The following is a 26,392-nucleotide window of genomic DNA, read 5'->3' as shown; positions in this document are numbered from 1 at the left end:
AATGTAGAAGAAAGACAGATAGGCAATAAAGAAGAATGTTGTTATGTTATGTGTTGTCTGAGAAAATAATGAAGTTTAAAAGTGGAGATAAAGAAGAAAGGTTTAATATGACAATATTTTTTAGGATTGGTAGGCTCTGAAAAGCCCAAAACTAATTTATTCATATTGCTTCTAAAGATCTGTTTTAAAGGTTTAAAATCCCTTTCATTGCTTTTGTCTAAAACTCAGCACATTAGAAAAATGATACCAGTGCATAAGTAGCATTTATCATAATTATAAGTGACAACTCATGGTTTTAATAGTTTATAATAATAATAATTCATTACATTTATATAGCGCTTTTCTCAGTACTCAATAGTTTAAAGCATCACTGTGTAGTTTCAAATTTTTCAGAGGATGTTGGACAGTTACTGTATCTGGGGAAATCTTAGAAAATTGACTGTGTAAGCCAAACTTCTGAAGATGGTAAGTGTACTTAATTGAACACAAATGCAATAATGTAGATCCCATTAACCAGGAGAGTAATACTGAATAATGGATGCTGACAGATAAGATTCATTAGAGTGACTCAGAGCAAAAGGTCCATGTAATCTGCCCCCTGTCAGCCTAGTTACTGAGATGATATCGGATTTTTTTCACAGAATCTAAAGATCTGATTTCAAATCAAGACCTTTTCTTAAGCACCTTTGTTAAGAGGTGTAGTACATTAGCATTACCATTTCTTGAATGAGTAATTGTAAAACAATCATATGAAAGCAGTTTTGGATCTACACAAGTCTAATTTTCATGCATAAAGTCCCATTGAGCTATGACTCTGTTTCAGGTGACAACCTCCAAACTTTCACAGCATTTTTTGTTGAATACAAATTTTCACAATAATGACCATCGAAACATATATGATGCTCTGCAAGCTTTTTTTTTTTTGGACTTCACTGAACATAGAGAAGTGTCACAATGTTACAAAGTCCTCTAATATTATCATGATTTTTGATTAAGACAATAAAAAATACAGTAATTACTTATTTCTTCTCTAAACATATACTTGACAGTTTCGTAAAGCAATTTATAATAATCCTCAGTGGTAAACCTCCATGCATCCATTTTAATAGCCTGCCTAATCTGATTATAGGATGGCAGGTAACTGGAACCTATGTTAGTGGCATCAGGAATAAGGCAGGAACCAGCCCAGGACGGGGCACCTATTTTATTGCATTCACAAAGACAACCACACTCATTTATACGGTCAGTGCATGGTTCCATTCCTGGCTAGGTTATTATCTGTGTTGCATCTACATTTCCTTTCCAAGTTTTTGTGGATTTACTCCAAATATACCATTTTCCTGCCACACCTCAAATTTGTGCTTGCTAGGGTGATTAGTGACCAGAACAAATGAGTCTGTGTAATAGAAGTAGTATTGCCATGGTACAAAGTACAGTGAAATTCTTACTTGCATATTCAATAAACATACAATATGTTTCTCCAGTGTCATGTTAAACAAGAATGTTTTAAAATTTAGAACTGCATTATGTTGTCTCCCATTTACTATGTTCCTGTACCTGTGATGGAAAGTGTAATTTAACTAAAAGCCTGACTGATCGAATCATGGAAACCTGAGTGCTCAAGAAGCAGATGTGACACAGCAACATACAGTAGCTAAACTTATAAAACGACCTTTTCGCATCACTCAACAGAACTTAGTCAGGTCTAAGCTTATTATCATTAGTGAAAACTGCAAGTAAAATGACAAATAAAAAAAAATACAAGGATGAATGAAAAACATGCAGAAACATTTTCAAAAAATCAAAAATGGTAATAACTTGGGCCAAATGAACGAGATTTAGAGCTGTCATGTTAATGACTGATACTGTAACTTTGCGTGGTGAGCAATGGATGTGTGAAAATAACAATAAATCAACTAGTGATGCTCTGATCAATCTAAATTGGCTGATTTTCACTACAAATTGGCTAATCACAAAAAATGCTTTTTTTCCCACTCTAATTTTCTTACCTTACAGTAATTTAGCTGTAGTGCTCCTTTACACAAGATGTTACATTTACTTATTCAGCTGACACTTTTAGCCAAGGCAACTTACAACATTTCAGAAACAATTGGTTCCATTTCCTTTTGGAGCACAGGCAGGTCAAATGACTTTCTCATGGGCACAGTAGTCAATAGTGGGGTTTGAACCCACAACCTCAGCATTTGAAGTCCAAAGCCTTAACCACAACATCGCACTAGTTAAACCAGAAGATGTCTCTTTTTTCTGCTGTGAACTTCCTGTAAATAGAAAGCACCAAGGTAGACTTTACCAGAGAGAGAGATAACCAGAATATTAGCCTTTACATTAAAGAAAGTGAAGTAATAAACTGAGATAAAGAAATTGGAGGAGTCATCCTATGCAATTAGACAAGTGGCAAGAGCAGCTACCTTAATGAATTCAGATCTTTTTAATTTGTCCCTTAATTAAAACAAACACTGCTTGTCTGAGTTAGGATGGTGACCTAGCTTGTGTTAAGTACAGCAGCTCACATTTTCAAGTGGAAAAAGAAAAGATAAAGAAGCTTGGCTGAGGTATTCTTGATCTGTCAGTCAGTTCCCTGAGAAGTGACAACAGGCAGTCTAAACTGACAAATAAAAAAGAAAAGTTCTTCAGTCTAAATACGTAGCATTGGCCATCTTAAAGCAGAACTAAAATGCTGTCTACATCATATTGTTTTTGAGGTGCAATATGTTTGTCACATCAATGCACATTATAATAAAAACTCAGTAATATAATTTATTATGTATGTGAGTTGTCATTTATCTGATTTGCCTGCGCTTCCTTGCTTTATCAAGGTTTTCGTCATTTCCCAGTTTCTCTGAAATTTTGCGTACATATGGGTCAGAATTGCCATAAATATATGCAAGTCAGGTATTGTTTTATAAAGTTTGCGTGGGAAGTTGAGTATGCATCCATCCATCCACCCATCCATTAGTTACCAAATCCACTTAATCTAGTTCAGCTTGTTGGGTTGGGAATGGGGGGGTGGGGGTTCAGTCCTTCCAAATACATAAGGCTTGTGATTTATTTGAAAAAGTACAGTATTTGGTGACTTTTTGTATGTATGATTACTACAAGGGTGTGATTCACACTGTCCTTTTTTCTTAGCTTTTTCTTTTAATTTGACTTACTTTGACAAAAATGGGTGTTTCACTTTGATAGGCAAGCCAAAGACAGTGTTAACATGGTCATTTACATTTACTACAGCTACAAGGGACAATTTGGCAGTCACTATGTATAATTGCAGGAAGGACGTCACTGCAATCTTGCTGGTAGAGTGGATTAACTTTGGAGTGCACAGTCCTGTAATTTTGTAACTCCTAGATAATGCCAGAAAACAAGCTTACAAATGTGAGTGATCCTCTTCTTAGCTTTTGTGCAATTTTCTCTCATTTTCATTAAGGTTACTACCCTACAGGAGGCTCTGCCTGTGAAGAATTTAACTTGCATTATGGGTTTGTTCCATTTTAATGATTGCTTCCTTCAAGATATTTGGTTCAGTTGGTTTAAGCATTTGCTTGGTCAAGTTTTGTTCTGTGTTAACCAGATAACTGAACTGTACTTTGTTGTATTCCTGAAGCATTCTTAAAAATTAAAGTAAAAGTGGTTCTTCAACACTATGCCATAGGGGAACCATTTTTGGTTCCAAAGAGACCCATCCACATGAAGGTTCCAAAAAGAACCTTTATTTATTTACATCTATAACAGACTCCATACGGTGAATAACCATGAATAGATGGTAACAGATCCCAAATTCCCATAGATAATGTTGCATGTAATAATACAGACCAAGTTCCAGGTTTCTTAATCTGTTAGTGTCCTGCTAGATAGCCTACTGTACGTTAAACATTTCAGTGTTTTTCCACATATTAGAAAGTTTTTCAAAGCCCAAAGAACATGCAAACAGCCCATCCCAAAATGAAATGCTGCTTTGTCAAGCAATGGTTCTACAAGGAACCACACAACCCAGTAAAGATCCATAATATGTCATTAAAGAACTGTTATTTTTAAGTGTGAGTATACTTCCTGTAAATATTTCAGTAAATCTTTTAATCCAGTGACTCTGACTTTAAGAAGGATTGCTCTTTGGTGATGGATTATCAAGTTTCTGCTTCCTGTTGTTGTAGACACAGAAGGAAGATACATTTCTGAAAAATCAATTTGAGACTCTGTTTCATGTCAATCAGTACACAACACTTTTATTCTGAAGAAAATTGGGTCTTACTTAGCTTTCATTTGAAGAGAGGGTTTACATTGAGCAAGATCACTTTGAAACATTCACAACCCCGAAACTGGCTAAGCAGCATTGGCGTCTTTGGCAATTCTGGAAATGTTTATCATCTGCAGATTGGAGCAGAGCCATTCTGAGAAGATGGACTTTAAAAGAGTCTTGCAGTGTGTGTGTGTGCGTGTGTGTGAATGACAGAGAGAGAGAGAGAAAAAAAGAGGGGGAGAGGGAGAGATATTCAGTGCAAATGAGAGATACGATTACAGACTTTCATGTGATCTGCACACTGGTTAAATCCATGGTTGCTGCTGAGTCTGAGGAAGCATCCTGCCAGAGTTGGATGAAGGTTAGTGCCAATGGTGTGGCCTCTGACACCTAGTGAGCAGTGTGAGGTAGAGCCAGGTAAGTGAATGTGGAGGTGATGTTTAAAGTAAAATTATTGGAGCTGCAAGGAAGATGCTGTGGAAGATAAGATTGGCTCCCAGAATCAGTGATGATAAAATGTCAGCCAAATAATGCCATAAAAAATAAAATAAAGATATATGAACATATTACTTTGCCACCAAAGGACTGTATTAAAATTTTCCTATACATCACATATCAAATACTCATTAATGAAAGCAGAAATGTATAATAGGGTGGCACAGTGGCGCAGTGGTTAGTGCTGCTGCCTCACAGTTAGGAGACTTGGGTTCACTTCCCGGGTCCTCAGTTCATGGAGTTTGCTTGTTCTCCCCGTGTCTGCGTGGGTTTCCTCCGGGTACTCCAGTTTCCTCCCACAGTCCAAAGACATGCAGGCTAGGTGCATTGGTGATTCTAAATTGTCCCTAGTGTGTGCTTGGTGTTTGTGTGTGCCCTGTGGTGGGATGGCGCCCTGCCAAGGGTTTGTTCCCTGCCTTGCGCCCTGTGTTGGCTGGGATTGGCTCCAGCAGACCCCCGTGACCCTGTATTTAGGATATAGAGGGTTGGATAATGGATGGATCATATATCAAATACTCATTAATGAAAGCAGAAATGTATAATAGGTCGGCACGGTGGCGCTGTGGGTAGCACTGCTACCTCACAGTTAGGAGACCTGGGTTCGCTTCCTGGGTCCTCCATTGCGTGGAATTTGTATGTTCTCCCCTTGTCTGCGTGAGTTTCCTCCGGGTACTCTGGTTTCCGTCCAAAGACATGCAGGCTAGGTGGATTGGCGATCCTAAATTGTGCTTGGTGTGTGTGTGTGCACCCTGTGGTGGGCTGGCGCCCTGCCTGGGTTTGTCTCCTGCCTTGTGCCCTGTGTTGGCTGGGATTGGCTCCAGCAGACCCCCGTGATCCTGTAGTTAGGATATAACGGGTTGGATAATGGATGGATGGAGAAATGTATAATGTATAAATGTATATAATATATATGTATAATGAATATTTATTCCGTAAATAGAGCACTGCATCGCTAACATATTAAAATCAACACTTCACTCATTCAAAATTTCATTCCAAGAATGTGTAATATAATTCTTCATGCTGAAGTGGTCCCAAATGTTTAATTTCCAGTTTTTGTTCAATAAGCAAAATGCTAAATTGAATTGTAGTTATTAATCAATGCAATTTATGATAATGTTGATAAATACTGTTCCAATACAGTGAGACGCATAAGCTTACACTGCCCTTAAACTGCATCATGAAAAATTTCAACAATATTTGCTGGAAAGACTTTATCCTTTAAACCCACAGGAAGAGCTGAAACTTTCAAGTTGGAAACAGGTTAGCAGCAGTAGACACAAAGAGAAATTCCAAAAGAAACTTTTCTTCTAGACAAGAAATTGCTTTGAGCGTATTACAGAAACAGGAAACAAAATCTCATGATTACTAAGTTAGGTTTGCTAATAACCGTTTAACACAACAGAAGTTAAAATTATTGATAAAACAACAAATTTTCTACTTATTTAATTTTTGTAAAACAGTGTCATCTGCTAGGAGTAGGGGGGTTAAACCAAACCTGAATGTGGTAATAATGACAGATTGCTTCTATAATGCTTCTTGCAGAAGAAGCCAAACAACACATTTAACTAACATATCATAACAAGACAAGTCAAGTGTCACACAGTAAAGATCAACATATTAGTACAAGAAAGTACATTACTGTAGTACAAAAGAAGTATTGTATTTGTATATAGGTACAGCCATGTGTGCTTCACGAATGCTGCAGACCTCATTGAGGTAATGGGAAACATTGCTTCTTCATGTATCTAATGTCATGGGCTCAAAGTCAATGCCTTGTTGTTGTGGTTGTTGTACTTGTTCTTATAGTGTTTGTATGGCTTTTAATCCTATATCCCAAAAATGTGCAGAAAGGTTAATCATTGCAGGATGGACATGCACTGTGCCCAAAGCTGTTTTCTGCTTTGCATACAGTGCTGCCAGGGTGGATTTTGACCTCCCACAACAACTGTACTGGTTTAAGCAGGTTTGAGAATCTTGTGTTAAAAGGTTGTTGGAATAAAGTACCATTGTTCAGTTGCTTAGTTGCCTTACTGCCATGAGGCAGATTCAGTTTCAAACAATCTGTAGATCATCAAGTTGCTGCATTCAGGTGTCTTCTTCTCCACCATTCAGTGCCAAAATCAAGTCCACAGTTACATGGGAGTGCCGCCCTGAATTTCTTGAGGCAGTTGTCAGTTTTACAAACTGAGTAACTGTTCTCCACTTGTTCCAATAGCTGATATTTGCCTCAAGTGATAGTCCTAATACACATACCTTCCATGTCTAATTTGCACTCTCTTTTTTCCCCAGACTGGTTCCACCTCATTGTTCTTTGCAGCACAACAAGGAAATAATGACATTGTGAAACTGCTGTTTGAGTATGGTGCTTCTACTGAGTTCCAAACCAAGGTGAGTCAATGACTTTGTGAAGTGGACCTCAAAATACTCCCGCAGGTAAAAGTCTGGTAACTCTGATTAGTCTGGTTAGTGTCAATTGAACCTTCTTTGTTTCAAGTTACTATCGCTTTTCATTATGCAGGCAAACAACAATGTCTTAGGTTGCATTTAGGTGGTCAGTTGGAGCAACTTCTTACAGGGTTGCTACCCGAAATAATAAAAAGCAGGAGGCAAATTCAAGTAATTATTGTTCCTATAAAATAACACTGCATCGCAAATCCACTGCCCTGAAAAACTAAATTTTCATAACAACAACAGCAACATTTATTTATATAGCACATTTTCATATAAATGGTGTAGCTCGAAGTGCTTTACGAGATGAATAAAGAAAATTTTATAAAAAAGTAAAATTAAGATTAGGAAATACTAAATAATAAAGAATATAGTAAGGTCCAATTGCCAGGAGGACAGAAAAAACAAAAAAAAAACCTCCAGAAGGACTGGAGAAAACCAAGTCTACAGGTGTTCCAAGCTCACAAGCCTGTCCAACTCCCACTGGGCATTCCACCTAACATAAATGATCTAAGTCAGTCCTCATGGCTTTCAGGCTTCACATCAAAGAATCATGTGGACATCTGGGGTACTGCCTTCAATCCATAAATGTAGGGACTGCAAGGTACCTTTATCAGATGGAAGTGGTGCAGATCGCCACCACAGAAAAAAAGAACAATAGAGAAAAGTAAGGATTAGTATGGATTTTGGAGCCATGATGAAAATGATAATTCAATTCATATACAGTATGGTTTATTAAGGGTTCACTAAAATGTAGCTGTGAGAAAGCCATGTTAAAATAATGGGTTTTTAGCAGTTTTTTAAAATGCTCCACTGCATTAGTGTGGCAATTTTCTAGCAGTAAACTCTTCCAGATTTTAGGTGCCTATTAGCCATATGAAGGCTGGCTCACCACTTTTTAGTTTAGCTCTTAGAATTATAAGCAGACCCCCATTTGAAGATTTAAGGTTACAATTTGAGGTATAAGGAGACAGGCATTCAAAAATATAGGACGGAGTGAGATTATTTAAGGCTTTGTAAGCCAATAGCAGTATTTTAAAGTCAGTTCTGAATGGCATAGGTAACCAATGTAACAACATCAAAACTGGATCTACTTGGATTTTCAGCATCTACAAGTTATAAGGGATCTAGCTCTTGCTGTATTCCTTAAGTGAATAAATGCTGTCATGGTAATCTGATTAAAATGTGATTTAAAATTTAGGTCAGAGTCTATAATTACCCCTAAATTCTTTAACTCTGTCCTGACTTTTAAGCCTAATGGATCAAGTTTATTTATAAAACCCTCACTATATCCATTTTTGCTAAAAACTAAGATTTCTGTTTTTTCCTTATTTAGTTTGAGAATATTACTACTCATCCACTCAGAAACTCGAGACTCGGGGTCATCAGGCACTATTGATAAATACAGTTGTGTGTCATCAGCATAGTTGTGGTAGCTCACATTATCCATCCATTTTCCAACCTGCTGAATCCGAACACAGGGTCTGCTGGAGCCAATCCCAGCCAACACAGGGCACAAGGCAGGAACCAATCCTGGGCAGGGTGCCAACCCACCGCAGGACACACACACACACACACACACACCAGGGCCAATTTAGAATCACCAATCCACCATGTCTTTGGACTGTGAGAGGAAACCGGAGCGAAACCCACGCAGACACGGGGAGAACATGCAAACTCCATGCAGGGAGGACCTGGGAAGTGAACCTGGGTCTCCTAACTGCGAGGCAGCAGCACTACCACTGCGCACCATGCCGCCCAGCTCATATTATGCCTTGAGATAAGCTGACCTAATGGAAGTATGTAGCTTGAAAAGAGCAGTGGACTCAGGATAGATCCTTGGAACACCATATAGAATATCACGTGTCTTTGAAGTAAAATTACCACAACTAACAAAAATGTTCTACATGTTAAGTTAGACTCAAACCAATTTAAGACATTGCCAGAGAGGCCCACCAACTGACTAAGGTGATTTCTAACAATATTATGATCAATGGTATGAAATGCTGCACTCAGGTCAAAAAGGTTGAGAACAGGTAAACGGCCTCTGTCCGCATTAACCCGCAAGTCATTTACTACTTTAACCATTGCAGTTTCTGTACTATAATTTGTTCTAAAACCTGACTGAAACTTGTCAAGAATAGTATGTTTATTCACGTGATCAGTTAGCTGTGTAATGACTGTCTTTTCTAGAATTTTACTTAAGAAAGGCATGTTAGAAATAGGTCTAAAACTGTCAAAAACAGAAGAGTTGAAAGTATTTTAATTGAGCAGAGGTTTAACAATACAGTACCTGTCTTAAGATTGTCTGGGATGACCCCCATATCCAATGATGAATTTACTTTATCAAGCACACTATCAATTAGTACATCAGATACTTCTTTGAAAAAACTTGTTGGTTTTAGGTCAAGGACGCAGGTGGAGGGGTTCATTTGAGAAATTATTCTATATAGATCAAGTAAATCCTGGTGAAATAATTTAATTTGCATACAATGAAATACTGGGATTTAAAAGGATTAGCTTTAGGGGAATGTACTATATTATTTCTAATATCATTAATTTTGTGTTTAAAAAATGTAGCAAAAGCCTTACAAGGTTTATTTGAAGTTTTTTGGAGGTATTCTATTAAGTGACCTGGGTTTAGCCAGAGCAAGAGCAAGTCTGCCTCCTCTTCCTTTGCCTGCTCAAATAAGCCAAATGATTGGTTGATGGATAAGAAGTGACAAATATGATAGATAGATAGATAGATAGATAGATAGATAGATAGATAGATAGATAGATAGATAGATAGATAGATAGATAGATAATAATAATTCATTACATTTATATAGCGCTTTTCTCAGTACTCAAAGATAGATAGATAGATAGATAGATAGATAGATAGATAGATAGATAGATAGATAGATAGATAGATAGATAGATAATCTACCTAAGCCAATGTAAAATATATTTTTACAATATAACAATCAATGCATATCAGATATTTGTGCTTTTTGTTACCATTTACAGGAAGGTGGAACTGCATTATCAGCTGCTTGTCAATACGGTCACTCTACTGTGGTGGAGACATTGCTGAAAAATGGTGCTAATGTTCATGACGAACTACATGTAAGTGTCTCAGCTGCACACCTCATGTTTTGTACATACTGCTTGTAGTGTGAGATTACTGACCAGACAATTTAGTCCCCTTAGTTCTGGTTGGATTTGTGCTGCCCTCTACTGGAGAATCCTTAGAATTTCAATAAAATAAATTTTTCTTTTTTCAGTTTTCTCAGAAGTCACTCAAAACAGGAGTGACACTTGTCAAACATCTATTAACTTTTTGTTGTTTTGTACTTTTTAAAGTCTAATGTTCCTTTTTTTTAACTGTCTTTACACAAATTTTGTGTGTATTACATAGGCTAGCCAGGGATCAATTAAACATGTTTTATTTACTGTTGTCAAATGTTAATTTTCTTGTGGCTATTTGATTTTTTTTTTCGCTGACTTTAACTTTCTCTTTCATATCTTATCATTAAGCTATTCTTTCTTGCATTCATTTCTGTACTTTTTCTGGTAAACAGTTTTTAGTCCCAGCACAACTTAGGCACTGACTTTGTCCATCACAAGAAATACTCATACTCACTCATGCAAAACCTGTACAATAAAGGGTTTCCATTTAGCCTAAAAAGATACTTTAAATTGTGGGAAGACACTCACATAATCAGAATAAATCAAAACCTCCTCATAGAAGGCAAATTATTTGGGAATTGATCCCAACCAATCCCAGCTAGCATAGTGTGTAACATAGGGTGTAAGGCAGGAACAAACCCTGGATAGGGTGATGTTTCATTCCAGGGCAAACACACACAAACACACAGCACACACTAGGTCCAATTTAGCATTGACAATTCACCAAACTTGCATGTCTTTGGACAGTGGGAGGAAATAGATATAAAGAATGGACAAGAAATAATATTTCAATAGCAATGTCTTCCCAGATTGCAAGGGATAGGTTTATGAGAAATTTGACAATAAAATCTTTAGCTTTATAGGAAAAAGAAATCTTATCAAGGGAAAGTTTTTGTTTTTAGCTTTTTATATTATATAAATCAATGCTGTTCTTTAGGTGTGAATTCATGGTTTTATCATTTTCCACAATTTTTTTTAGAGTATTTCTATATAAAATATTGTAATGCTATATTTCTTACCCCACTTAATCAATAGGCCAACACTGTATGGATACCAGACAATTACAGGGCCCATTCACTCACATACTGACATTGGACCAATTGCAATGGTTGGTTAACCTAATATGTATAATGTAAAGCTATACAAAGAATACTGGAGTTCCAGAAGAAAACTTCATACAGACACTTGAGCAACCGACATGTCAGCATAGACAGACTCCATGGGAAATGGCACAGGCCTCAATGAGCCAGGAGACGTAGTAACATATACAAACCCAGTCTCAGCTGACCCTAGTCCAACAGATGGCCCTTGTCTGATTCTCACAGTTAGCATTACCACATGGACACTGCATACCTTCAGTCTCATCTTGTACACTTACATGAAGAAATACAGTATTATGAGTAAGTAGCTGAATGTTTCTAAAAACACTTATCGATTAACATCTGGAGAATACCCTGGAGAAACCAAGTAAATAATTACAGAGAAATTTTATAATTTTTTATAAATTGTTTTATTTATTATTTTTATCAGTATTTTGGTGTTTTCATTTCATATCCACTTTGTAAGATTATTTTTTCATGAGTGCAGCCATTTTGTGTATTTCTGTATGTTTAATTTTTGATTAGTTTTTATCGTTTATCATTTTTGACCATTATTCTAGCAACACTGTTTCATGTTTTGTTGTCTGTTTTGTGGTGTAAAAGCGTCCCAGAAAAGCATGTTAATACTTTGAATGCCTAAACTGTTAGCCTTAACTTGTACATTCATCCTGCAAAACTTACCTATTCAACATTCGCTCAGCACAAATAAGCTCAAATGTCATGCAAGAATATCTTAACACTGGCCAAGGCTAGCTTCCTTAGCTTCAATACATTACCTTACCAGGGCTACAAGCCATTCTGCTCATGAGGTGTCCCAGACAGGATTCACTAATGTGTCAATCCTGAAAGGGCTGCTCTTCAGAATACCCCAGCAGAAACCAGGAACCCTTACTTTTGTATCCCGATGGCTACCCTTGAAAGGACTACACAATCTAGCAGCAGCCAAGGTCTAATCACTATCCCTGACAGTAGGTACTCTAAATGGACACTGTTTGTTTCATTAGCAATCATCGGTCATTGCCAAATGTCAGAAATCAACAGGACAATTTCAGCAAAGCAATACTCAAATTACTTATGTTTATTTGAAGAAGAAACTAGGTGTAAATGTTAGATATGAAAATATACAACCTGAACAATTCAAAGCAGGCTCACACAGCAAACTCTGTATCAGGTGGCTGTAACATTACTTGTTGCAGTCCTTGTTTTCTTAAACCAAGTATGATGCTTGGGAGTTAAGGGGCAGTCTGTAGGTGACAAAGTCTGACAGACCTGACTTCTCCTTGGCAATTTTTTCTCTCTCCTCCTCCTAGTCTATTTTAAAATCCTTTGAATATACAGTGTCTTGCTAACTACCACTTTTCATAAAAAAATGTAAAATATTGCATCAGTGAAAAATTTGGGACAACAGATAAATTCCCATGGTCTGGTTGATTGCTGATTAACATACTTTTTGGCTAGAGACAAAACATATTAATCTTAAAGTCCCAAGCCTCCATTTCACATATTCTTATACTGTAAGCATATGCACACTAGTCACTTATCTAAGCTTAAACATATACATTCTAATAAACAATGACACTCTTTAACAATTTATACTTCTTTTCCCAGAATTCTTGCCTATGTTTACTTTGTATATACCCCCAGACTTTTATCTACTTCCAAAATTTGACACTCCAAGAAAACTACCTCACGAATATTAATGATCTGACAAGGTCATTTGTACCTTCTTGCTATTTCAGTTACCGAACATTTTCATTATAGAATGTCAATTTATGAACTCTAAGACCTAGTCTTGGTCAAACAATTTAAGAGCCATTATCTAAACAATTCTAAAACAAAAACACTAAAATAAAACACACAAATTAAATATTATGATTCATATTTGGCATACTATAAAAGCACAATTTTTCAACAACATTACATGGTCACTGCCATTTTGTGATTATTTTTGCATAGTGGCTCCCATGTTATTTAGAATTGATATGCCCATTGCCAGCCACATAACATGGAGATCATATGATGTATTATGTTATCTTGTCCCACCCATTTAAGATGGCAGTGTTCATCATCAAGTATCTTAGCTTTGGATACTTCCATCATTTTGTGCATTCATTTTTAGTTTAGGAAAAGCTAAAAGTTACTTCTGAGAAGACTTTAATGTTAGTACTTTTAGACTGAATATTATTATTTTTCCCCTCTTTAGATAGATAGATAGATAGATAGATAGATAGATAGATAGATAGATAGATAGATAGATAGATAGATAGATAGATAGATAGATAGATAGATAGATAGATAGATAGATAGATAGATAGATAGATAGATAGATAGATCACAATGCCATGTCTCAGCCAGGGTCTTTCCCAGCTGAGGATCAACTTCATGTTTTATGTGTCTTTTGTTCATTTTTTATTTTTTTATTTATGTTGATATGCATCTTTCTTTATTATTAGTTCTGTCTATGCATACAAGCTGCCTTTGTTATATTCCATGTGTATTGTGGGTGCGCCCCCAAGTAGAGGAGCCATCTGTAAATCACCACCAGAAACTTGTCCTCTGCCCTATAAATCTGGAGGGTCTTCTACAGTTCATAGCAGTTCATTGTGAATGTGTGGCGAGTTCTTGTGCTTTTGTAAATTCTTTATGCCTTGTAATTTTTCTAGATTTTTGTGACCTGTTCTGTGTTTTGCCCTTGCTTTCACCTTGGATTGGCTTATTGTCACAGGCAATTCCATTTTGCCTTTGTGCTCCAAGAACTTAATTGTGATTGGAATACTTTTTTGTGAGGAATACATCTTTTATTTCATAAAGATTTCATGCTTGCCCTAATTACTAGCCAGGGTTTGAGGATGATATCCCTCTCTAGTGGGCATAATTGGAAGTGTTTGGGACTGTGTGTTTTGGAACTATTTAGTGCTTGGTACTCCCAGATCACGACACATAGTCTGAACACACACCAGAACGACTAAAAAGGAAGAAATTAAAAAGAAAGCAAATGTTTTCATTTCTAATATACTGTATGTGTCTCTAACAGCCTCCCAGTATTTAAATTTAAATATTACATTTTTGCCTGTTCCTTGACTAAGGTTTTTTCCATTCATGTTGTTTTTTCATCTCCTGGTCTTACATACCCTGGCACATTAGTTATTAATACATTTACTTGAAAACTTGTTAAAACACAAAAATAAGCTAAATTGAATTTAATTGAATCTGCTCTTAATTGTGATCAAAACATTTTTGTGTCTTTGTTGTTGTAATTTTACATGGTTGCTAGACACGTGATGCACATACCATATGACCTGTGACATTATAGTGTCCATTCTATATAATGGCTGCACAAATTAAATAGCTTCCAAACTTTATAGAAATACAAAGGAAATGTGGTTTTGAGCACTTTTTTTGTTAAGAACATTCTGATCATGATTCTCATTTTGCATTAGACTGCGAGTTTAGCAGACTTCCTTTAATGTAATCATTGATCTTTTGTCTGACCATGGTTGCCCTTAGCCATGTGTGCCTTCCCTTTAGGAAATGAAGGAGAGTCTTTGACACTCAATTCAATAAACATGGTCCATCATATATGGAAAATCCTGAAGGACACAACACATTTGGCCTAATTATTCCAGACTCCTAAACTCATCTCTATCCAGTGGTTTGGCTCATCCAATTACCCAACAGTTCATTACCAAAAAGCACTCCCTTTACCTCCCATCTCTCTGTCTCTCTCTCTCTTCTTTGTCTTTTCCTTATTTTGGACTCTCTACTTCCAACCAGTTGAGCTTCCGACTACGTCTTTTTTCTCTTTCTTCATCATGTAAAGCACTTTGAGCTACATTGTTTGTATGAAAATGTGCTATATAAATAAATGTTGTTGTTGTTACAATCAGCTTTAAACTCCCTGAGACTATTAATTCCAGTGGTAGGGGTGGCCTTAAATTTGCTTCATGAACAAAGCAAAAATCAACAGTAAATCAAAACAAAAGTCAAAAGCATAATATTTTCCTAAATTGTAAGTTTGCTCAATCATTAGTCTCTCTAAAGATCTTTCTTTAAATTGCTTAAAGATCAGATGCCTTTTAATGTGGCAATCTTGGCTGCAAAGATGTTATGGTTCACATACATCATATGCCCTGGAGTCTCACAGCGTCGCAGAAACTAAATACACAGTTGTATCCATGAAATCCTAATATGTAAAATGGTGGTGTCCACGAAAACAAATTTACAAAATGGTTACAGCCCTGCAAAACTAATATACAATTGGCAACAGGATGTACATCACTAAACTAACAAAAAAATGCATATCAAAAATAAAAATTAATAATGAATACAAAACACTGGAAACAATTATTAACATGTTTCTGACACAGGGGCACATGGCCGAAAGAGTGAACTGCCCCCAATGGCTTGCATATTTCATACTGGACTGTGTTTACCAGAATTAATGCAAACATTTAACTTTTTGCCAAACAGATGACCTCTCATAATATATAGATGTTTAATTTTACTTTATTATTTATCTATTTAATATTCAGCTAATTTTGTACTTTATCATTGACTTTCTTATGTTGAAATACAGTACAGTATATATGTATATGCATCTTCTCATCTTTATGTTATTGTGTGTTTATTTTTTATTAACACCTATTAGCTATACTATAGGTTTACGGGTTTATAGCACTATTATTGTTACATGTACAGAGTGCAATGAAATTCTTACTCAAAGAAAAAGAAACTGGACATATAAAACAAAGAACTGATATTATTTTCCCTTTAAAAACAATAGAGTACTACAATTACTATTGTAGTCGCTAATATTACTTTTATGGTGATATTTAACTTATAAGATTTTAAAGTTCTTTGAGAGATAATCCTCTTCAAATGTAACTTTTGGGAGTGTGCATATGAGTACGTACTCCTGTGTAATTATAAGTATGTATTTATTTGCTTAATATAAAAGACCAAACCCCTGGTGCATGCTTTTTCAACTCAACTCAACTGAACTCAAATTTTGCCTGATTACATTGTATTGTATTACACCAGAAATGAGGAAATGGAGAGGAAGTTGGAAGAATGGAGAAGGGATTTGACAGTTTGAGGATTGAAGATAAATAGGAAAAGGACATAATATATGAGGTATTGAATAGACTGGTTAAATTTAAATATATAGGATCAGTTTTAGTCCAAAAAATGCAGAGGTAACCATTGGAGTGCAGTGTGGATGGAACAATTGGGGGAAGTTATCAGGAATTTTGTGTGATTGAAGAATTAAGGCAATGGTTAAAGGTAAGGATTTTAAGACATTGGTAAGACCAGCAATAAGGTATGGAGCTGAGACATAGACAATTAAGGGAGCACAGCAGAAGAAGTTACATGAGGCAGAAATGAGAATGTTGAGATGAATGTGTGGAATTAGAAAAAAGGACAGAAAATGAAATGAGACAATCCCAATAAAAGTGAGAGAGATCCCTAAGAAAATTATGGGAAAGTAGGTTGAAGTGGAACAGAAATGTGATAAGGAAAAACAATAAATATGTGAGCAAAAAAGTGATGGGAATGGAAGTACAGGGGAACGGAAGGTGAGGGAGACTAAAGCAGAGGTGAATGGCAAAGTAAAAGAAAATCTGAAGGAAAAGAGCTTGACTGGCAAGGAGGTGCAGGACAAAGCTGAATGGAGAAGATTGATCAAGCACATCGAACCCTCACAGAAGTTGGAAAAGATGAAGAGAAAAAAGAAGACATATGTATGTTTTACATCATTATTAGAATTACTAAAAATGATGCAAATATCTGTAGTGTTACTTCACTATTATTTTCTGGAGAATTTCAAGAACTGGAAAGAATGTTTTCTGCTTTTAAAATATCACTGCAGGATATGTTAGCAGTCGGGGAGGACTGAGACCAAGCTTCTTGCTTGAGAAAGCATGGTAGATGAACAATGAAAAAGAAAAAATGTATTTATAATTTCAAATATATTTCATTAAAGCGCCGTCTTAACTTCATTTCACCTAACCTTTCCTGGTCCTTCAGCCAGCCAGTTTGCACTATAAATTTGATATTACTAATAATTCTGTAGCATATTTATTTTCCCTGATTTTTACTTGTTTTGTCTGATATATTTTGTATATTTACATTTAATCATTTATCATTTTAATTTGAAATGGTTGAATATTTACTGACATTTGTTGCCATTTCCAGTATTTATATTTATTCTTATTTCTCTGCTTAGTGACCTTTGTCTGATGTATCATTTCATAATAATTTATACAGTTATGTTAAAGTTTTTTTTTTTTGCACCACCAGGATTAGCAACCAATACTTCTCATTGCACTTTAAGGTATAATGAAAATAAATTGAACTTACGTGAATTAATTGATAGGGTAAAACTTGAAATGTATGTACTTTCTACATCCAAGGGAAGATTACTAATATAATAAGTGTGAACGTCAAATGAAATGAAAATCTTGACTTTGTTTTCCCAGGATGGTGCTACTCCTCTTTTTCTTGCCGCACAGGAAGGTCATATAACTATAGTACGTCAGCTTTTAGCAAGTGGTGCCAGAGTAAACCAGCCTCGGGTGGTAAGCATGACAAACTCCTTATTCTTATATGAACATTTCCTATAGAACCATCCTATTCTCCCACCCCTCTATAGTGTCCTGCATGCACTGATAATATCTCCTTTAAACCTAATAGTAGCCAGCCTTGATAAACTTGTATAACAATATCAGGTAAATCAGTTCATATTTCATTTTAACTTAGATAGCAGTAAAAGCAGCAGTAGTAGAAAGAGTATAATAAGCAACAATGTATTAAAATACATAATTTCATTTTAATGGTTAGAAAATGCAAATTAGCTTAGCTCTTTACTTCTGTGCTCTCATTTACTATTCTTCCTTAAAATTTACTTATGCTCTAAGTAAAATAAATTAGTGTGTGGATTAGGCTTTTTAATTGAATAAGGTAAGGTGAAGAAGAAGCAAAATTGGATAAGACAGCATATTTTTAAAATTACTTTTCTTTGGGTTAAGCTTGGGATAATTAAATTAATGTAATTACTTGAGTAGAGAGTGAATGTGACAGTAATGTGTATGTGAGTGTGACAGTACAATAATGTGACAGACATGGATTAAAGCCAAAAGCACAACTACAGTATACAAATTAACAAAATTTTCAGAAGCCATGCTAAACACAAAATCATGTAAGGGCATATTACTTCTTGTGTCACTTTTCATACCAATAGATCTACACAGGTATCATTCGAAAGGCTTGTAAAATCTTAGCATGCCATTTGGGTTTTCACATGCCCATTTACTTCTTCTTTATGTAAGAGATACTTTTCATTTGCAGGATGGGACAGCTCCATTGTGGATGGCAGCACAGATGGGACACAGTGAAGTAGTGAAGATACTATTACTTCGAGGTGCTGACCGAGATGCAGACAGAAAAGTGAGGTTTGAATTGCACCTCTTTTTTTAACCTTTTTTAGTGCTGTATTCGGCATGCCAGAAGACATAAAATACTCAAGTATAAAATATTGCATATAGACAACATGTCACCCAAACTAGACATTTCATAATTAAGTAACTACATTAAATACCATGACCATACAATTAGTATTAAGTCTTACAAGCTGCTTCTTTTTTTGACTTTTTTCATTAAGGATAGAATAGCTAGGCTACAAATACCATTGTGTTATACACTAAGTAGACATTTATTTGGGATTATCTGTTCTTCCAACATAATTCACCACTCTTATACTAAGAAGCAGATAGGCAGGCACAAAAAGATTTTGACTCTATGAAATTCAGAAGGATAAGAGGTACGGAAAGACTTAACTGGCTTTGAATGCTGCATGGTACTGGACACCTGACCCACTGGGATGCGTGCATTTCAAACTTTCTGCTGGAGCTTTTATGCAAGTCTAGAGTATTGATGATAAGGGTTTAACAGAAACTGACATTACTTGTGTAGAGTAACAGGCAATCTATAGTCACATTGCCACTGGTAGCAGGATTGTGTTAATATGATGTGTACAGACACATATTTCTGTTAGATATTACATTCTACCCACATATCAGATCAGTCTGTCAACTAAGAGTAATGTACAACTTTGATACTTAAAGTTCTATATTGGAATGAGAAATCCGTTGTGTCTTGTAACAGTATAACAGTGGACAATGGAGAAACTGCAACACTTCATTCAGTCTGAATAATTCAAGTTACTGCTGAATCATGCTAAAAGGAGTACAAGGATACAGTAAAAAATCTATGAGCGTGTGGATTAATCTTGTTGGATTTGAGCAATGCTGCATGAATGAGGTGGTGTCATGTTTTGGTGGCCCATGTTGAGTCCCTTCATACAAGTAGAGCAATATTTGAATGCCACAGTGTATCTGACCATCATAGTGGATTGTACTTGTCCCTTCATATGAGCAGTTATGCAGTTATGAAACTGTTTATTGCACAAAAATGTGCTCAAAGCTCCAGTGTTTGGGCAATAGACATGCAACTGTCAATTCAACTTTACACAGAGGCCTCCCCAGTTTGCACTTTTGAGAGTCTGTCTGCTGATGATAATTAGGGATTAAGAGGCAATGGTTAAAACTCTATTTCTTTTAGCCAGATACATTCCTAAACAGTCTTTAGTTGTGATCACATCTTACACATTAAAAAATAAACTGGGTAAAACAAAACCTCACGTATAAAAGTAGTAGACTTATAATACAGCAAATTCAAAAATTGAAGAGATTTGTGCAAATTTTGGTAGCAATAAGTTCTTAAGTTCAAGTTGGGTGTTCGATGGATGAGAAAGAAGATTTCTGGAGTGAGTTGGATTAGGTGATGGACAGTGTACCAAAGGGACAGAAAGTGGTGATTGGAGCAGATTTCAATGGACATGTTGGTGAAGGGAACAGAAAAGTTGAGGAGGTGGTGGGTAGGTATGGTGTCAAGGAGAGGAATGTAGAAAGTCAGAGGATAGTGGATTTTCCAAAAAGGATGGGCATGGCTGTGGTGAGTACGTATTTTAAGAAGAGGGAGGAACATAGGGTGATGTACAAGAGTGGAGGAAGATGCACACAGGTAGATTATATCCTATGAAGAAGAGTCAATCTGAAGGAGATTAAAGACTGTAAAGTGGTGGCAGGGGAAAATATAGTTAAGCAGCATAGGATGGTGGTCTGTAGGATGACACTGGAGATCAAGAAGAAGAGGAGGAGAGGGAGGGCAGAGCAAAGGATCAAATGGTGGAAATTGAAAAAGAGAAGACTGCAAGGGTGAGTTTAGAGAGGAGGTAACACAGGCACTGGGTGGTAGTGAAGAATTACCAGACAGCTGGGCAACTACAGCAGATGTAGTAAGAGTGACAGTAAGAAGGGTAGTTGGCGTGACATCTGGACAAGGAAGGAGGAAAAGGAAACCTGGTGGTGGAATGGGGAAGTACAGGAGAGTATACAGAGGAAGAAGATGGCGAAGAAGAAGTGAGATAGTCAGAGAGATGCAGAAAGTAGACAAGAGTACAAGGAGATAAGGCACAAGGTGAAGAGAGGTGCCAAAGGCTAAAGAAAAGGTATATGATGAGTTGTATGAGAGGTTGGACACTAAGGAGGGAGAAGAGGACCTGTACCGATTGGCTAGACAGAGGGACCAAGCTGGGAAAGATATGCAACAGGTTAGGGTGATAAAGGATAAAGATGGAAACGTACTCACAAGTGAGGAGAGTGTGTTGAGCAGATGGAAACTATACTTTGAGAGGCTGATGAATGAAGAGAATGAGAGAGAGAGAAGGTTGGATGATGTGGAGATAGTAAATCAGGAAGTTCAATGGATTAGCAAAGAGGAAGTAAGGTCAGCTATGAAAAGGATTATGAATGGAAAAGCCGTTGGTCCAGATGATATACCTGTGGAAGCATGGAGGTGTTTAGGAGAAATGGCAGTGGAGTTTTTAACCAGATTGTTTAATGGAATCTTGGACAGTGAGAGGATGCCTGAGGAGTGGAGAAGAAGTGTACTGGCACCAATTTTTAAGAATAAGGGGGATGTGCAGAGCTGTAGTAACTACAAGGGGATAAAATTGATGAGCCACAGCATGAAGTTATGAGAAAGAGTAGTGGAAGCTAGGTTAAGAAGAGAGGATAAGATTAGTGAGCAGCAGTATGGTTTCCTGCCAGGAAAAAGCACCACAAATGCAATGTTTGCTCTGAGGGTGTTGATGGAGAAGTATAGAGAAGCCTAGAAGGAGTTACTTTGTGCTTTTGTGGACCTGGAGAAAGCATATGACAGGGTGCCTCGAGAGGAGTTGTGGTATTATATGAGGAAGTCAGGAGTGGCAGAAAAGTATATAAGAGTTGTACAGGATATGTACGAGGGAAGTGACGGATGCATTCAACATGGAGGTGGGATGACATCAGGTATAGGCTCTGAGCCCTTTCTTAATTGCAATGGTGATGGACAGGTTGACAGATGAGATTAGACACGAGTCCCTGTGGACTATGATGTTTGCTGATGACAATGTGATCTGTAGCGAGAGTAGGGAGCAGGTTGAGGAGACCCTGAAGAGTTGGAGGTTTGCTCTAGAGAGGAGAGGAATGAAGGTCAGTAAGAACAAGACAGAATACATGTGTGTAAATGAGAGGGAGGTCAGAGGATAGTGAGGGTGCAGGGAGTAGAGTTGGCGAAGGTGGTTGAGTTTAAATACTTGGGATCAACAATTCAGAGTAACAGGGATTGTGGAAGAGAGGTGAATAAGAGAGTGCAGGCAGGGTGGAATCGATGGAGAAAAGTGTAAGGAGTGAGATGTGACAGATGGGTATCAGCAAGAGTGAAAGGGAAGGTCTACAGGACAGTAGTGAGACTAGCTATGTTATATGGGTTGGAGACGGTGGCACTGACCAGAAAGCAGGAGACAGAGCTGGAGGTAGCAGAGTTAAAGATGCTAAGATTTGCACTGGGTGTGATGAGGATGGACAGGAATAGAAATGAGTACATTAGAGGGTCAGCTCAAGTTGGACGGTTAGGAGACAAAGTCAAAGAGGCAACTTTGTGTTGATTTTGGACATGTGCAGAGGAGAGATGCTGGGTATATTGGGAAAAGGATGTTAACGATAGAGCTGCCAGGCAAGAGGAAAAGAGGAAGGCCTAAGAGAAGGTTTATGGATGTGGTGAGAGAGGACATGCAGGTGGTGGGTGTAACAGAGCAAGATGCAGAAGACAGGATGATATGGAAGAAGATGATCCACTGTGGCAACCCCTAACAGGAGCAGCCAAAAGAAGAAGAAGAAGATTGTTAAGTTCAAGTACATTTTCTTTGAGAACCTCACATGTACAGTACATATCCAAGTTTCTGAAGAAAAGCCTTTCTGAGGGCATCAGTTTCATTTTTACAAGTGTATGTTTATGCAAGGTAATGCTAGCACTGTGAAGACACTGTGTTGCACACTGATGTCATAGGCAAGCAACAAAAAAACATCTCAAATGGTAACATAATCTGCAAATGCCAATTGGTTGTTTACATTTGTTTTTACATCTTTGAAAAAGCCTTTCACCAGCAGAATAGGACAGCACCATCTAAAAATCAAAATGATTAATCCAGTTTCTAATACACAAGAAGTTTATACTGCATTATGATCTGACACCCAGGTCCCATGTTCTTAATCCAGTCAAGCATCTGTGGGATGAGATGAAATGAGCCACTTGCAGCAGAGACCCTCCACCACCTTTGAAATAACTTTAAGACACATTGGAGTCAACAAGGACCAGCACAATGTTGACTCCATGTTCAGATTGACATAAGAGAAAGGGGCTCGATTCGGCCTCACCAAAACCTTTAACAGAAAGATCCATCATCAGCAGGAGCTCTGTCTTCATTGAGGGTTCAGATCAAAATAAACACCTGGATGCCCATTTTAATGGCATCCAAAGTGGAAGGGCTGGGGCCAGCACTAGGTGATGTGGGCATGGTTAGGCATCCTTGTTGGTGTTGTTGTTGGAACTGTGCTGGAAAGAGAAGATACCATTGGCACCAGCACCTCCTCTCTTTTGGGAGTGGTATTGTTTACCTCATCAGAGCCAGGAAGGTGGTCTGCAGGTGCACATGCGTGACAATACTAAATTGGACAGTTATGGAACTACTATACCACAATGTTACCGATTTGTTAATTTAATTAAGCATTCATTCTCCTACCCTATTATGTCAAATACTGTATTTTAATTTACAAAGGACACAGTTAAGTGATTTAAACAGAAGAAAATGAGTATCTAGAAATAGCTCAGTAAAGGTCTACATGTGAGCAAAATAGAAAATGTATAATGAGCAGTGGATTATCAAAACTTCAGATGTTAAATGGGTAAAAACTGACGCACTACAAAAGTGCAAAGATCTCTGGAATGTGTCCACAATCACAGCATCATCTGCACCACTATATGACTACAAATAATCTCAATGTGAACCTTTCACATTTGTATATGACACAGTAAAGTACCTGGAACATCTGCTTGCATTGTATTTATTTGATCGACTGAAAATTTTTTGATTGACATGAAAAATATTGTATTTGAAAGGCATATTGCTATTTTTTTGTATAAATACTGTGAACTGTGAATGGCATACATGTAACATTTGCTCATATTTAATGTTCATAGTGAATATCATGTACTGTAAAGCCTAACTTGTGTTTATATTGACGTGTGAACCCCACCAAGTCTCACATTTCATTTTGTGTCTTTCAAAGGATGGATCAACGCCCTTGTTCAAGGCTGCATACAAAGGACACAATGATGTCATAGAAGAACTTCTCAAATTCTCTCCATCACTTGGCCTTTTAAAGGTAATGACCTTCTAAAAATTAAAGCTGCAGGCAAAAATACATAAAGGAAAACCAACCACAGTTATTGTGTGCTGATTAACACAAAAAGATATAAATAGATGAAGCTAGTGACTGAAAGGGATAAACTTGTGCAGGGGTAGTGCACAATGTGGCATGGTAGCACAGTGGGTAGTACTGGGCCTCGCAGGTCTGAGTTCCTCCATAAACTCCCATAAAGGTGATTAAAATGTTATTAGAGACCAAGTAGTAACTGCAAAAAAAAAAGCAAAAGCCAGATCATGAGAGTCTTCTAATATTGATCAGAAATGTTGACAGTTATAATCTATTTTCATGTTCTTTTTATAAGAAAGAGAATTAAATGCCATACATTAGCTTGCATATGCTGTATACTACATAAATGTGTACACAGGCCTCGTGTTCAGTGCAGTAAGTGAGCATGATGATATCTTCAGCTATGTCACAATGGTGCTATCACCAGTGACTAGACAATGTGAGCCCAATATGTAACAAAAAACAAAAAAATAATAGATTTTGAAAACTTAAAAAATTAGTCTAAAAACACATTAAAGAGTCTGCTGAAATAACTGCTTATTCTACATGCTGGGACACATACACCTTCACACTCTTTTCACAAACTGTTTGACTCTTACAATACTTAGTATTAATAATAATAATAATAATAATACATTTTATTTATATAGCGCCTTTCCCATGCTCAAGGCACTTACAGAATATAATAGAGAACGGCAGAATATACAGTATATAGCATTGTACAAACCAGATAAATAAATAAAGAAGATTAAGACAGTAAATTCTGAAAAAAAACAGACAACATAATTGATGGTCTAGCACACACATACAGGTTACATTGGCATCTTGACAGAGAAGTAAACTGAGAGAAAGGTAATAAAGTCAAGTAGAGCTAAAAGCCTTCCTGAACAGATGAGTTTTGAGTTGTTTTTTAAAAGAATTCATGGAGTCAGCTGACCTGATTAATCTTGGTAGGTCATTCCAGAGTCTGGGCGCTATACAGCTGAAGGCCCTGTCACCCATGGAGTGTAGATTAGTGAGGGGCACAACAAGATTGCCAGAATCAGAGGACCTTAGTGGGCGGGCAGGCACATAGTGATGGAGGAGGTCACTGATGTAGTTTGGTGCGAGGTTATTTAAAGCTTTGTAGGTTATTAGTAGGATTTTATATTCGATTCTGTAGGACACAGGGAGCCAGTGAAGACGGAGCAGGATGGGTGTGATGTGCTCGCTGCTGCTGGTTCGAGTAAGGACTCTTGCAGCTGAGTTTTGAATAAGCTTTAGCTGTGATATAAGATTAGAAGGGGCACCTGCCAGTAGGGAATTACAATAATCGATGCGGGATGTGATAAAAGCATGGACAAGTTTCTCAGCATTAGAGAAGGAGAGGAAGGAGCGAACACGGGATATGTTACGGAGGTGAAAGTAAGAAAGTTTCTTAATGTGATTTATGTGTTATTCATAGTTGTTCAACATTATCAGGTACTCAAAAATCACATGAGAATGAGATATTAATCATTCTGCACCCTTGTTTTATAAAAAAACACTTGATATATGTGCTGAAGTAAAAAAGAATACATATGTCTATTTCCTTTCAGCTCAAAAGAATGGTGCACTGAATAAAGTAATGAAATGAACTGGCAAAAAATTGTGTTTTTGCTTTACTAAACGGTGGAATTTTGGAGACCTTCACTCATTCTCTTTAGTTTCTTAATCACATTTTCACATCTCAGAGATTCAAAGTTTAAAATGAGTATTTTTATATCCATTGTATAGAATGGCTCAACAGCCCTCCATGCTGCCGTTCTGGGAGGAAATGTAAGATCAGTGGTCCTATTACTAGAAGCTGGAGCCGATGTCACACTGAGGAATAAGGTACTGCACAGATATTATGCTACAAGGCTACAAGGCAAAGCACAATTGTTTGCTAACCTTGTTGTAGATTTTTAAAAAAGTTAATTTGATAGTGTGATTTAGGTTTTGTCTAAAAGCAAAATAGAGGATTTCACTGAAATGTAATATAAGGTGTCCCATGCAGTCCACATCCATAAGAGCAAATCTTACTG

At 36.9% G+C, this 26,392-nt stretch overlaps 1 protein-coding gene across 2 annotated transcripts in view; it reads left to right on the top strand.

Annotated features, from left to right (window-relative positions):
- ankrd29 (ankyrin repeat domain 29) overlaps positions 1 to 26,392 on the top strand; it is a 48,850-nt gene that overhangs the window by 19,718 nt on the left and 2,740 nt on the right. For both annotated transcript variants that reach the window (XR_007935253.1, XM_028804459.2), the window contains exons 4-9: positions 7,043 to 7,141; positions 10,211 to 10,309; positions 17,952 to 18,050; positions 18,820 to 18,918; positions 24,201 to 24,296; positions 26,103 to 26,201. Coding sequence is in view for 1 of the 2 variants with exons in the window: in XM_028804459.2 (XP_028660292.1) it covers positions 7,043 to 7,141; positions 10,211 to 10,309; positions 17,952 to 18,050; positions 18,820 to 18,918; positions 24,201 to 24,296; positions 26,103 to 26,201 (591 nt within the window). In the remaining variant the exon portion in view is untranslated. The remainder of the gene's footprint in view (positions 1 to 7,042; positions 7,142 to 10,210; positions 10,310 to 17,951; positions 18,051 to 18,819; positions 18,919 to 24,200; positions 24,297 to 26,102; positions 26,202 to 26,392) is intronic.

The sequence above is a fragment of the Erpetoichthys calabaricus genome, chromosome 6, assembly GCF_900747795.2.
Source record: "Erpetoichthys calabaricus chromosome 6, fErpCal1.3, whole genome shotgun sequence".
Taxonomy (NCBI): Eukaryota; Metazoa; Chordata; class Cladistia; order Polypteriformes; family Polypteridae; genus Erpetoichthys; species Erpetoichthys calabaricus.
The sequence above is the reverse complement of the archived record's forward strand: the minus strand, read 5'-3'. Positions and strand labels throughout refer to the sequence as shown.